Source organism: Arachis stenosperma, chromosome 1 (genome assembly GCF_014773155.1).
Source record: "Arachis stenosperma cultivar V10309 chromosome 1, arast.V10309.gnm1.PFL2, whole genome shotgun sequence".
Lineage (NCBI taxonomy): Eukaryota > Viridiplantae > Streptophyta > Magnoliopsida > Fabales > Fabaceae > Arachis > Arachis stenosperma.
This window is the reverse complement of record NC_080377.1, coordinates 67,299,158-67,311,532: the sequence shown is the minus strand read 5'-3', so window position 1 is coordinate 67,311,532 and position 12,375 is coordinate 67,299,158. Positions and strand designations below refer to the sequence as shown.

The 12,375-nt window shown below is 37.2% G+C and overlaps 1 protein-coding gene and 2 long non-coding RNA genes across 5 annotated transcripts; 1 reads left to right on the top strand and 2 right to left on the bottom strand.

The window, feature by feature from the left end:
* The first annotated feature begins 663 nt into the window (after positions 1-663).
* On the top strand, positions 664-1,062 carry LOC130980775 (uncharacterized). Its single transcript, XM_057904423.1, has 2 exons — positions 664-794; positions 843-1,062. The coding sequence occupies exons 1-2, from the start codon at positions 664-666 to the stop codon at positions 1,060-1,062; spliced, it is 351 nt and encodes a 116-aa protein (XP_057760406.1).
* A 4,569-nt stretch (positions 1,063-5,631) lies between these two features.
* On the bottom strand, positions 5,632-7,502 carry LOC130934757 (uncharacterized). 2 transcript variants are annotated; one of them, XR_009067765.1, is made up of 6 exons: positions 7,406-7,502; positions 7,201-7,317; positions 6,469-6,856; positions 6,213-6,334; positions 6,014-6,132; positions 5,632-5,939 (listed from the first exon to the last, which is right to left on the bottom strand). It is a non-coding gene; the product is annotated as an uncharacterized LOC130934757 (long non-coding RNA). The 2 variants fall into 2 exon arrangements; XR_009067764.1 differs by having other exon boundaries at positions 5,633-5,939; positions 6,469-7,108.
* A 110-nt stretch (positions 7,503-7,612) lies between these two features.
* Positions 7,613-9,018, bottom strand: LOC130934846 (uncharacterized). Of its 2 annotated transcripts, XR_009067767.1 has the most exons (4): positions 8,704-9,018; positions 8,413-8,598; positions 7,875-8,280; positions 7,613-7,789 (listed from the first exon to the last, which is right to left on the bottom strand). It is a non-coding gene; the product is annotated as an uncharacterized LOC130934846 (long non-coding RNA). The 2 variants fall into 2 exon arrangements; XR_009067766.1 differs by having other exon boundaries at positions 7,875-8,598.
* Between the last annotated feature and the right edge of the window lie 3,357 nt (positions 9,019-12,375).

Genomic DNA, 12,375 nt, shown 5'->3' with positions numbered 1-12,375 from the left:
AAAACTTTAGACTGTGGATTCTGGTGGCCCACACTATTTAAGGATGCAACTGCTTTCTGCGAATCTTGCTCCCCATGCCAGAGGTTTGGGAATATATCCAAGAGGGATGAGATGCCCCAACAACTTATGTTGTTCTGTGAAATTTTTTATGTTTGGGGCATTGACTTCATAGGTCCATTTCCAAACTCTAATGGTTTCTTATATGTACTGTTAGCTGTTGATTATGTTTCCAAATGGGTGGATGCAATTCCTACCCATACTGATGATGCTAACACTGTTGTCTCCTTTATTCGAAATAATATTATTTGTCGCTTTGGATTACCACGAGCAATCGTGAGTGATCAAGGCACTCACTTTTGTAACAGAAGATTAACAGGTCTACTGAAGAAACATGGCATTGCTCACAAGGTGGCGACGGCTTACCAACCCTAGACCAATGGACAAGTCGAGGTGTCAAACAGAGAGATAAAGCGTATCCTGGAGAAGGTCGTCAAGCCTCATAGAAAAAACTGGAGTACCAGGCTTGCAGATGTGCTTTGGGTTTATCAGACTGCATACAAGACACCAATCGGAATGAGTCCCTTCCGGCTAGTCTATGGAAAGGCTTGTCACCTCCCAGTGGAGGTGTAGCACAAGGCTTTCTGGGGGGTATGGGAATGCAACATGGGATTTGAGAAAGTCGGTGCTGAAAGGAAGCTACAACTAGCAGAATTGGAGAACCTCCGCCTAGAAGCCTATGAGAACTCCAGGCTATACAAAGAGAAGGTGAAGGCTGTGCATGATAAGAATATCAAGTGAAGAAAGTTCAGACCTAGGGAGTTAGTTCTCCTTAACAACTCCAGGTTGAGAATCATGCCAGGCAAGCTTAGATTAAGATGGGATGGCCCCTACCGGGTGGAAAAGGCTGAGCCATATGTCGTCTTCCACCTGAGTCATCCTTCAAGCCCCAATATCCTCAAGGTCAATGGCCACCGCTTGAAACTATACCATGGTGAAAAGATGAAGGACAACAAGGAGCTGAATATCTTCCTCTTGGAAGATCCACCAACAGAAGAAGACTGAGTCTGTGGACCGTCCAACTTAAGGACGTAAAAGAAAAGTGCTAGGTGGGAGACAATCCACCATAGTATGATCGTCCCTTTTTATTTTTAGTCTTATTTTATTTTATTTTTATCAGTGTTCATTCATAATTTTTGCATCATCACCTGCATTCTGCATAAAAAAAAATAGAGATGCATCCACGCGCAAGCGTCTATGACACGTACGCGTCATGCATATGAGCACAAAACTAAAAATAGGTAGAAAGTTGTGCTGGAACGGCGCAGGAACAGTGCCTCACGCATGGGCCAACCCATGCGTATGCGTGGGTCAAAAATTGGCGTGAATGGCTGGTTTGGCCGAGAGTTATGTTGCCTTGGTGCTAGTACTGTACATTTCGCACGACTAGTAGTCACGCGCACACGTGAAGCACGCGAACACGTGGATGTCCAAAATGGCATAAATGGGTAAATGAACAGAGAGTTATGTGGGAGTGAGCCTAGATTCACGCATTTCACACGGATCCTGGTCACGCGTACGCGTGAGGGACGCTTACGAGTCCCTTCCTTATTTGCTCACCCACGCGTCCGCGTGCAGTACACGTGTGCGTCGCATGCCCGACATCACTTAATCAGCGCGCTATTTGTTCCAATTATTTCCCCCTCCCAAATCCTAATTCTCTTTCAATCCTAATTCTTTCTTCTTTCTTCTTTCTTCTTTCCCTCTTCTTCATTGTTACTTCCTACTTATTTCTTCTTCCCTTCTTCATCTTCTACCTTAGGTTTCTTTTCTTCCACTCCTCTCCTCTTTTATTCTCCCTTCATTTATTGCATTTAATTATTTTTCTTTCTTCTCACTTTTATATTAGCTTAGTTATTTATGGTTTCTTCTTCATTCTTTCATCATGCATTTTTTTGTTGGTGTTAGAGATTTATTTGGGTGATTATTTTGCTATATCGTTGCTTGTGGATATTATGTGGAGTGACTTGACAATTGACATTTTATACTAGATCTCATACATGCTTGGATTAATTTCTTTACTTTCAACTTTTAAAAGTGCATACCAAGTGTTTGTGAAAAAGCCTTCATGGCATTTTGTGCTTTCTTCAATTTTATTCTTACACTTTAATGCCTCTTTTTTGAAACACTTGAATTCCGTGTAAGTTAAGTATATTAGTCATTAATTGTCAACATTCAAGTGCTCATTATTTTGTTACATGTGATAATTATTTTTGCTATTGATGCTTGAGCTATGCTTCTCATCCTTTTACTTGCATGCTTCTAATCCTCTTGCATCTAGTTGTTATGATATGTTTTCCTGATGTTACTTGATGTCCTATTTGCATGTTGTCGCGACCATGTATTTAAGACACTCTCTTCTCCTTTGGCATTGATTATCACTTGGAATCTCTTCCTTCCGGTTTTTAGCAATCGATATTTAATATTACTTCTCTTTCTACTTCCCTCACGATGGCCACCATGAAAGGAAAAGAGAATGCTTCTAACAAGTCACCGGCGAAGATAGGAACTAAAAAAGCACCGGCTAAGGCACCACCATCCACAATAGTCAAGTCACCCACTAAGAGGGTGAAGAGGATTATCCGAGTGGATGAGACAGAAAAAGCATTTCGTGCACGGGATTTCACACGGTTCACCAACCGTTACTGTGAGCGGATATTCACCCTTCTAGCAGAAAGGAATTATAATAATGACCACCTTCTCATCCTTCCGATACAATTTGTTGACTTTGTGGAGCCCCGCATCGAAAGGAGACATTGGGGATTCTTAAGAAGGCAGCCGCGAGAGGCCAACTTGTCTTGGGTAGTTGAATTCTACTCAAACTTCTACTTGCCTATCCTGCAGTCTGTCTATGTTCGTCAAAAGTAAGTATCTGTCTTCGAAGGGGCCATTCAGCGAATATTGGATCTTCTACCTAGCCCAGCGGGATTAGACGCCTATCAAGAGGCCTCTCTCAAGCGCCAGACATACCAGTTTGACTGGGATAGCGTCCTTGGAGTCATAACACAACCTGGCAGCACATGGATCTATGGACGACATCGAACTCGACCTAAGAGCATCTCAGCTCCTGCACTTACCTTGGAGGCTCGCTTGTGGGCCTAGATTATGTCCCACTATGTCTTTCCGAGCACTCACGAGTCCAGATTCACTACAGACATGGCTATTCTCATCTGGTGCATTCTTACGGAGAAGCCCATCAACTTACCCAGACACATTCAGCAGGCCATGGGACATGTGCAAATTGCGGGAAACCTACCCTTTCCCGCACTGGTTTCGGATCTTGTCTCTGCAGCCGGAGTCTCCTATAGGGCTGGGGACACCAAAGCCATGATCTCAAGGGCTGATCAGTATGTCCCGAATGGGAAGTATATCAGACCCCCAGTACCCTCTACTAGCCGACATCCCGGCCCATCTTTAGACACTCCTCCTACTTCCGCCCCGCCATCACCCACACCTCCTACACCATCCACTACAAAGATGTTCCTTCAACTCCTTCAAAGGTTAGACCGACAAGACCAGCAAATGGAGTGAATGGAGCACCGCAACAAGCGTCGATACACCTATCTGAAGGAGCTCATTGTTAGTACTCACCCACCTCCAGAAGAGAAGGATACCTCGGACTCCACTTCACCTACCAGCACCGGGAGCCATGACAAGCCCGACAGTGGAAGTGATGCTACCAGCCCCACCTTGCTCCTTACTAGTGGCACGGAGGACCGTGCCAAGCTTTAAGTGTGGGGAGGTCAGTACCTGACTTCCGAAGGTAATCTCTCTCTCTCTCTTAACACCAATATGTCATTTTTCTTTTGTTAGATAGGATAGGTTGCATGATAATAATCGCTTGCATGCATGTTTTGTTTGGTTAAATTAATGAGTTTCTTTTCAAGATTCTGTTTTAGAGCATTTCACTGATTCAAATTGAAAATTTGTATTAAACTTGTTTGAAGATTATAATTTGGAACATGGTTTATAGCTAAGAACACACAACCTATGAGATTTTGAGCTTAATTATATAGTTACATTATTTAACCATGATTTTTATTCTTGTGTGTTTTCTCTCCTCTATGATTGCAATCTATGGTTTATTCCATTCTATATGTCCATTGTTTAGTGCATATTCATGCATACATGTGACTGAGGCCATCATTTGATATTAGTTCACTTATCCCAAATAGCCTACCATCCCATTTACCTTTGTTTGCCACTTTGAGCCTTTTCAATCCCATTTGTTCTTTATATTACCACATCACTAGCCTTAAGCAGAAAAACAATTAATTACCCCATTTGAATCTTTGGTTAGCTTAAGATAGAGATTGTGTGTCAATTAAGTGTGGAAAATGTGAAAACTTTGGTTGATGAGAATGTGTATTGTTTCTATTGATAAATATTGAGAATTTGGGTGCCACTCATGTGAAATTATAAAAACTATAAGCATTGATCTACTATGCTTTCAAAAAAAAAAGACAAACAATATAGTATAAATAAATAAATAGGGGATAAAACTACCCCAATGTTAAGTGCAATAAAAAGATCAATCCATATGTGATGAAATAGAAGAAAACTTTGATACATGAGTATGTGAGATATACAAAAGTGAGATTATGGGTAGCTAGGCATGATTTTAGAATTATATAGAGTGTGTGTGTGTTAGGTGAGACTTAGGTTAGTCACTACAAGAAACATCGTAAAAATTGACGGCCAAATCGATGGCTAAACTGTCGATAATATTAAAATTCGACGGCAAAATAGACGGCTGAGGTGGTCGCTATTAAGCATGTCGATTTTTCAAAATTCTAATAAAAATCGACGGCTTGCCTAGCCGTCAATAATAATTTAATAAAATCGACAGTGTTTCTGTCTATAATATGAGTTTGAGAATTTTACCTTCTTACTAAAATCGACAACGTTGCCATCGATATTATTATATAAAATCGACGCCATTTTCGTCGATATTTGATTCAATAAAATCGACAATTATTTCGTCTAGAATATGCTTAATAAAATCGACAAAGTTTCCGTCGATATTTGATTCATAAAATCGACACAATTGCCATCAATTTAATTATTTAGATACCGACAAATTGTGTCTATATTTTGTTTTTTGTCTATTTTAAACTTAAAGAATGACAACTCTGCCGTCGATTTTAAAAATTATATGTTTTAATTTTTTTATTTAAAAAATAGTAAACAATTAATGCAAATAAACTTTTAAATATAAAAATAAAATAAAAAATAATTAATGCAAATAAACTTTTAAATATTAGATAATAAATTTACAAACTTATCAAAATAATAAATAATCTTCTAACATAAAAACTCAAGACAAAATAAATAACTAAATTTAAACTTATATTCATTTAATTTGCAATTCACTAATAATACCAAACATTCAAAACATTTAGCTGTGATGACTTTATAATTGGACATTATATTTTTAGAGATAATTCAAAAAGCTAAATTAAATTAGTCAAAAGTAAAGAGCAATTGAGCATCAGAATTCAGAAGTGATGATGTTAAATAACTCTCCAACAATCACAAAAAGACGAGCATGCATATCAAGAATCAAAGCACTACATACTATTTGATATATCACTAGTAACTTACATATACATTAACTAATTAATTAATCAGAAAAGAATTAATTACATATACATCAGTACCAAGATAATCAAATCATACTAATTACTAATCACAAAAGAAATCAAATCCAAAAACAAGCTTTTTGAGACTAGTAAATATTAAGCATAGTGTTCAAATCAAAACTGCATCCCTTGTACCTTGTGTGTATGAGGTACCCTTTGCAGATGAACTGTATATGACAATAAGCAGGAGCATTTTCTCTCACATAAATGGCTTTCCTAGACCTGAGATCTGTCATTCTCCTGCAAGTTGAGGTCAATCGAAACATTAATATCAAGTTATCCAGATTGGAGAATACTACAAGTAATCTTCTTACCTAGAATGGTACTTATCAGAAGCTTCTCCCATCACAAGCTTCTTATGCTTGCAGATAAGTTCTACAATCCCTTTTTCAATGCAATCCTTATCAATAATATGCAGTTTCTCTGCCTCTACCTGTATCATAATTAGCCAAAGATCAAAGAGTTTCACAAACCATACTGCCTATGCAATGAGAGAAATTTGAAAATACTTACCCCCATTCTTCTGCAGATAATAAGATAGTCATTCAGAATAATACGCATGCCTTGCTCTTCATTTTATCGATGTTCTTGAACTCGATGCTCTCCGTCTGCACTTTCTGGAAAATTAGCACCCACTAGAGACAAATAAATTGTTAAGTTAAACACCATTTTCATTTCTCAACAATAATATAACAAAATGAGGAGGTTAAGGAAAACAAATCAAAGAAAAGGATCAAGAAATTGGATGATACAAATGTTGTAAACTTACTTATGGGGATTGTAGCTGCTGGCACATGAACATAAAGGATGAAAATCCTCTTTCCTCCAGAATTCTGTATTGCCCAAATCAGATTCAACCTGCTATCTTTCACATCTTTTGCCACAACAACATGGATAATGTCATCAACCACATTTGGACTAGATGCCTCTGCAGCTTCTCTCATGCCACTCATGATCCATGGAACCTCACTTCCATGAAGAGTCGTGGGATAGACCTGGTGTGGAGTTGTAGCCGTAGCAGGACTCATAGGACTCACCACAGCCATGCTTGTAGACTCTCTTAAAAGGCCTTTTTCTCCCAAGGAAAAAAAAAACTCAACTTTCTGTTCCAAAAATTTGGAATTCTCTCCCTATTACACCCTTCATCTCAATAAACCCTGAAACTTAGTCATCAAAATCTCTCAAACCCACCAAAAATGATCTCTCTAGAAGAAAGAAAAATCAAAACTGCTTTACTTTCTCCTAAACAAAGTAATCCAAACTCCACTGCTTGAATAGAATTCCCACTTAAGCAGAGATACTAAAAACAATAAGACTGTAAAATCTGCATCTTTATATATCTACAATATGCACATCCCAATAGGGATACAAAACTCTGTGTTTGTCCTGCTCCCATGTTTCATGAAATTCTTCATATATAGGAACAAAAAGTGTGTGAAAAGGTGATTCCTATTAATACAAAATTCTTCAATTGGGACAAGGTTTGAAGAATTATGCTTACATCTTGAGTGCTATCGATTTCTATAAACACAGCCTGCAGATTCCCATAGATTTCTGATTTGCTTGCTTTCTGCTTTATGCTTTCTTTGGCACTTTTAACCATCTTTCTTCTTATCAACTACAATTAAAAAATATAATATCAAATCTCAGATTCATTAATAAAACTTGCTGCTACTAATTCCAAATTCCAAATCTCATTCACCTACCTGTTTCTTGAGAACAACCAGGCTCTTGGTGTGCATAGGGGATTGAGGCAGAACTCCATTTGAAGGAGGCAAGCCAATTAATTCCCAAAGCAAAGTCTGATCAAGTTTCAAAATCAAACCAAAGTAAAACTTCAGTTCTTAAATCTAATCTAATTACAATTAACATGATAGAGATACATTCAAAAAACTATGTTTAAGACAGAAACATGCCATGAGTCCTAGTAGCAATATGTCAGAGTGATATGCAGAAGGCTTCTTTAGGTTGAATTCCTTCTGCTGTGCTAACTGTGAAGCAACACTGTGATCAAAGAAATAAAGCCCTGCTATCATTATGGCAGGAATAAAAGCAGCGAATATATACTTTGGTGAAATCTTGCCCATGTCCTGCATTAAATATTATTTTATTAGTATTTTCTAAAACAATAAAAGCAGCAACAAGTGTGATTGTATGGAAGAATATATAGCTTACTTTGATGATAGTCCAATTATGCAAGATGTGGAATCCCAAGCAAGAGGAGAAACAAGTCTTCTTGGAACTCCAGAAGGAACTTTACTTGGTATTGTGAATGATAGGGCTGTCCAGAGCAGCACCATGAGAGGCATCCCATAATCTGTAATGAAATTTCTGAACCACCCTTGGCCTATAACCCCATCTAGTGCATACCAATGGCAGACTTGTATCAGATTACACCTTAGATCCTTAATTTTTCCGAGTAATGACTATAGTGATTCACTTTATCCTCTAAAGTGGATACTGCACTTTACATAGAGGACCAATATCTTTGTTTTTAACCCCTTTTACAAGAGGCAGAGAGAATGCTACAATGTTCCAAAAATCAAACAGTACATCGAACCATTCCTTCCATGATGTTCAACTAGTTCAACAGAATAACCCGATTATAATGAAATAATATATAATCACCAATAATCAACACAAAAACATAAATATATTCTAATGTAAATCTAAAAAATGCACAAAAATTAAAAATTCCAATACAGAATTGTACCAGCTTCCGCACTTTTCTTCTGCTTTTCTTTGAAAATGTCGAGCAAAATCCTCTTCGTTTCAAGCTTTGAAAAAGAGCAAGTTAGGGTTACAGATTAAGTGAAACCATAGTTCCAAACGCTGAATCGAACAAAGTGATTGAGATAACATAATGAAATTCTTCATGTAGCGGGTAAAACCAAAGCAGCTGCAGAAAAGAATAAGAAAATATGAGATACGGAGCAAGCAGAGACTTTACAAAAATCACAGAGACTAAAGAAAAAAAAAAGAAAGAAATAAACAATTCGCAGACCAGAGAAGAAAAACTCCACTCGAAAATCATTTGTTGCAAGTTAAAGTAGCACTTGTAATAGTTCATGTAACAAATTGCCAGAGATTCATATGGAGAAGGAGGTGCTACGACGTGTTTTCAATTTGAAAAGTGGACGGAAGGACGGCAGCGCGAGTGTGAGGGGCGACGACGAGTACGAGAGCAACAGAGCAACAACACGGTGGCAGCGGAGTGAAGAGGCGCGGCAGCATCGGAGAGGGAGGGTTGGTGAAATGACAGAGGTGAAATGGAGAAGGCGCGATTTTGGGTTGACTTCTAATGTAAATTGGGGCAAAACGAGGGACGCGGGAAGTAAACCCGAGGAAAAGTTTTTTGTTGATAAAAATCGACATTAATACGGTCGATTTTATTTGAAAAAAAAATAACATCCAAACCGTCTATTTTATATAATAAATCTAAACTATTCATCTAACTTTAAAAATATCTTTATCGTTCAAGTTTATCGATGGTCAAGGCTGTCAATATAATAAATATTAAAATTGACGACATCTCCGTCGATTTTAAAGAAAAAAAAATATCCCCGCCCATCCTTCGTCCCTGATGCAATGCAAACAGGAAGGTGTTATAAGTTTTTAAAATAACAGACGACCCCGTCATCGATTTTAATATTTTATTTTTAATTTTTATTTTTTTAGTTTATCGACGACAAATCCTCGAAAATTATCGACGAATATTTTAGCCGTCGATTTTTTGCGTCGATAATTAACTTTTTTCTTGTAGTGAGTCAAGAATTCAATTTATAGCTCCCTTGGCCATACATATATCCTCACCCTTACATTAGTCCCGTTACAACCTTGAAAAGACCTCACGATGTTTGCATCTGTGCACTAGATATTTGTTGATTGGTTAGATGAAGAATAAAGTTTTAGAAAGTATGACTAGAGGAGATTAGAGTGGAATAACCCTAGACACCTGAGCGGTTAGAGTGCATATACACTTCCAGTGAGGGTTCAATGCTTGGTTCTATATTCCAGGCTTTCATGAGCTACCTTCTTACAAGTTTACTTGTCTTTTATTGTGTGATTTGAATTAGTGGAATCTGATTTAGGTTTATCTTGGAGAACTTGTTTACTTTTAACCAAGCAGGTAGAAAACATCTTGGCATGTAGTTGCATTCATATACATAGGTTGCATTACATGAGTCTTGCTTTCCCCCATTCATTCTTTTGATCCCCTTAAGCTTAGCATGAGGACATGCTAATGTTTAAGTGTGGGGAGATTGATAAACCACTATTTTATGGTTTATCTTGTGCTAAATTGAGTGGTTTTTATCAATTCTTTGCACACTTATTCATACAAACTGCATGGTTTAATAGCATAAGTCTGTAGACCTCAGGGTTAACCCTATTAGTCTTGACAGTGTCACAGATTTGCAAGAACTCAGCTAAAAACTAATGAGGATCTTCCAATGGAAGTCCATGGAACTTGCAATTCTGTTGCATTAGAGAAACTAATTGAGGCTTAACCTCAAAGTTGTTTGCTCCAATGGCAGGGATAGAGATGTTTCTCCCATAGAAGTCGTGGGTAGGTGCAGTAAAGTCACCCAGCACCTTCCTTGCATTGTTGGCATTGTTGTTGTTTTCGGCTGCCATGTCTTCTTCTTGTTTGAAGATTTCTGTTAGGTCCTCTACAGAGAGTTGTGCTTTACCTTCTCTTAGCTTTCGCTTCAAGGTCCTTTCAGGTTCAGGGTCAACCTCAACAAGAATACTTTTGTCTTTGCTCCTGCTCATATGAAAGAGAAGAAAACAAGGAAATATGGAATCCTCTATGTCACAGTATAGAGATTCCTTGAGGTGTCAGAGGAAAAGAAAAATAGAAGGAGGAGGTAGGAGAATTCGAACTTATCACCAAAGATAGAGTTTGAATTGTGCATTGAATAGGAGTGTTAGTCCATAAATAGAAGGATGTGAGAAGAGGGGAAAAAATTTTCGAAAATTAAGTAAAAGATTTTAAAAACATGTTGAAAAAAAACTAATTGATTTTCAAAAACTAAGAGTGGAAAAGAAATCAAGTGATTTTTGAAAAAGATTTTGAAATTAGAAATTAAAAAGATATGATTGAAAAGTTATGGTTTTTTTTTTAAAAAGATATGATTGAGAAGATATGATTTGAAAAATAATTTAAAAAGATTTGATTTTAAAAATTAACGACTTGGCTAGCAAGGAAAGATATGATTCAAACATTAAACCTTTCTCAACAGAAAAGGCAACATACTTGAAATGTTGAATCAAATCATTAATTGTTAGCAAGTATCTTTGAAAAAGAAAGAAATTGATTTTGAAAACATATGATTGAAAAGATATGATTTGAAAAAGATTTGATTTTGAAAAATTTTGAAAACTTGAAAACATATGATTTGATTTGAATTAAAAAATTTGAAAATTTGATTTTGGTATCCATTCTGGCGTTTAACGCCCAAAACACTACCCTTTTGGGCGTTAAACGCCCAGCCAGGTGCCCTGGCTGGCATTTAAACGCCAGTTTTCCTTCCTTACTGGGCGTTTTGAACGCCCAGCTTTTTCTGTGTAATTCCTTCTGCTTTTTTTTTATTTTTAATAGTGAGGAATAATCAAAATGCAACTAAAATCAAATAACAATGCATGCAAGACACCAAACTTAGCAATTTGTATACTACTGACACTAACAAAATGAGAATGCATATGAGAAACAACAAAACATTCAAGACAAGAGAATTTTAAAGATCAGAGCAATGAAATCATCAAGAACATCTTGAAGATCACTTAAGACACATGAATGAATGCAAGAAGAATAGAAACATGCAATTGACACCAAACTTAACATGAGACACTAGACTCAACAAGAAAAATACAATATTTTTGGTATTTTATGATTTTGTAATTTTTTTGGATTTTTCGAAAATTAAGTGGAAAAGAAAATAAAGATATCAAAATTCTTAATGAGAATTCCAGGAATCATGCAATGTTAGTCTAAAGCTTTAGTCTAAAGAAATTAGACATGGCTAGCCAAGTTTCAGCAGGACATTACATTCAAGAGCTAAATTGATGAGAATCAATCAGCTTTGGTGATGATAAGGACATCACCTTGAAACACTAGAACTCATTCTTAAGAACTCTGAAGAAAAAAAATGCCTAATCTAAGCAACAAGATGAATCGTTAGTTGTCCAAACTCAAACAATCCCCGGCAACGGCGCCAAAAGCTTAGAGCACGAAATTGTGATCATCAATGGCGCCCTCAACATGGTACGCTCAATTGCAATCTCAATTCTTTATCACAACTCCGCACAACTAACCAGCAAGTGCACTGGGTCGTCCAAGTAATAAACCTTACGTGAGTAAGGGTCGATCCCACGGAGATTGTTGGTATGAAGCAAGCTATGCTCACCTTGTAAATCTCAGTCAGGCAGATTCAAATGGTTATAGATGATTTATGAATAAAGCATAAAGATAGAGATACTTATGTAATTCATTGGAGAGAATTTCAGATAAGCGTATGGAGATGCTTTGTCCCTTCCATCTCTCTGCTTTCCTACTGTCTTCATCCAATCCTTCTTACTCCTTTCCATGGCAAGCTGTATGTTGGGCATCACCGTTGTCAGTGGCTACAGTCCCGTCCTCTCAGTGAAAATGTTCAACGCACCCTGTCACGGCACG

Excerpts from the sequence above, each read along its gene's own strand:
- LOC130980775 (XM_057904423.1), top strand. The coding sequence starts at position 664 with ATGGGATTTGAGAAAGTCGGTGCTGAAAGGAAGCTACAACTAGCAGAA. Across the intron at positions 795-842 it reads GTGCATGATAAGAATATCAA|GTTGAGAATCATGCCAGGCA; the intron begins GTGAAGAAAGTT and ends TAACAACTCCAG.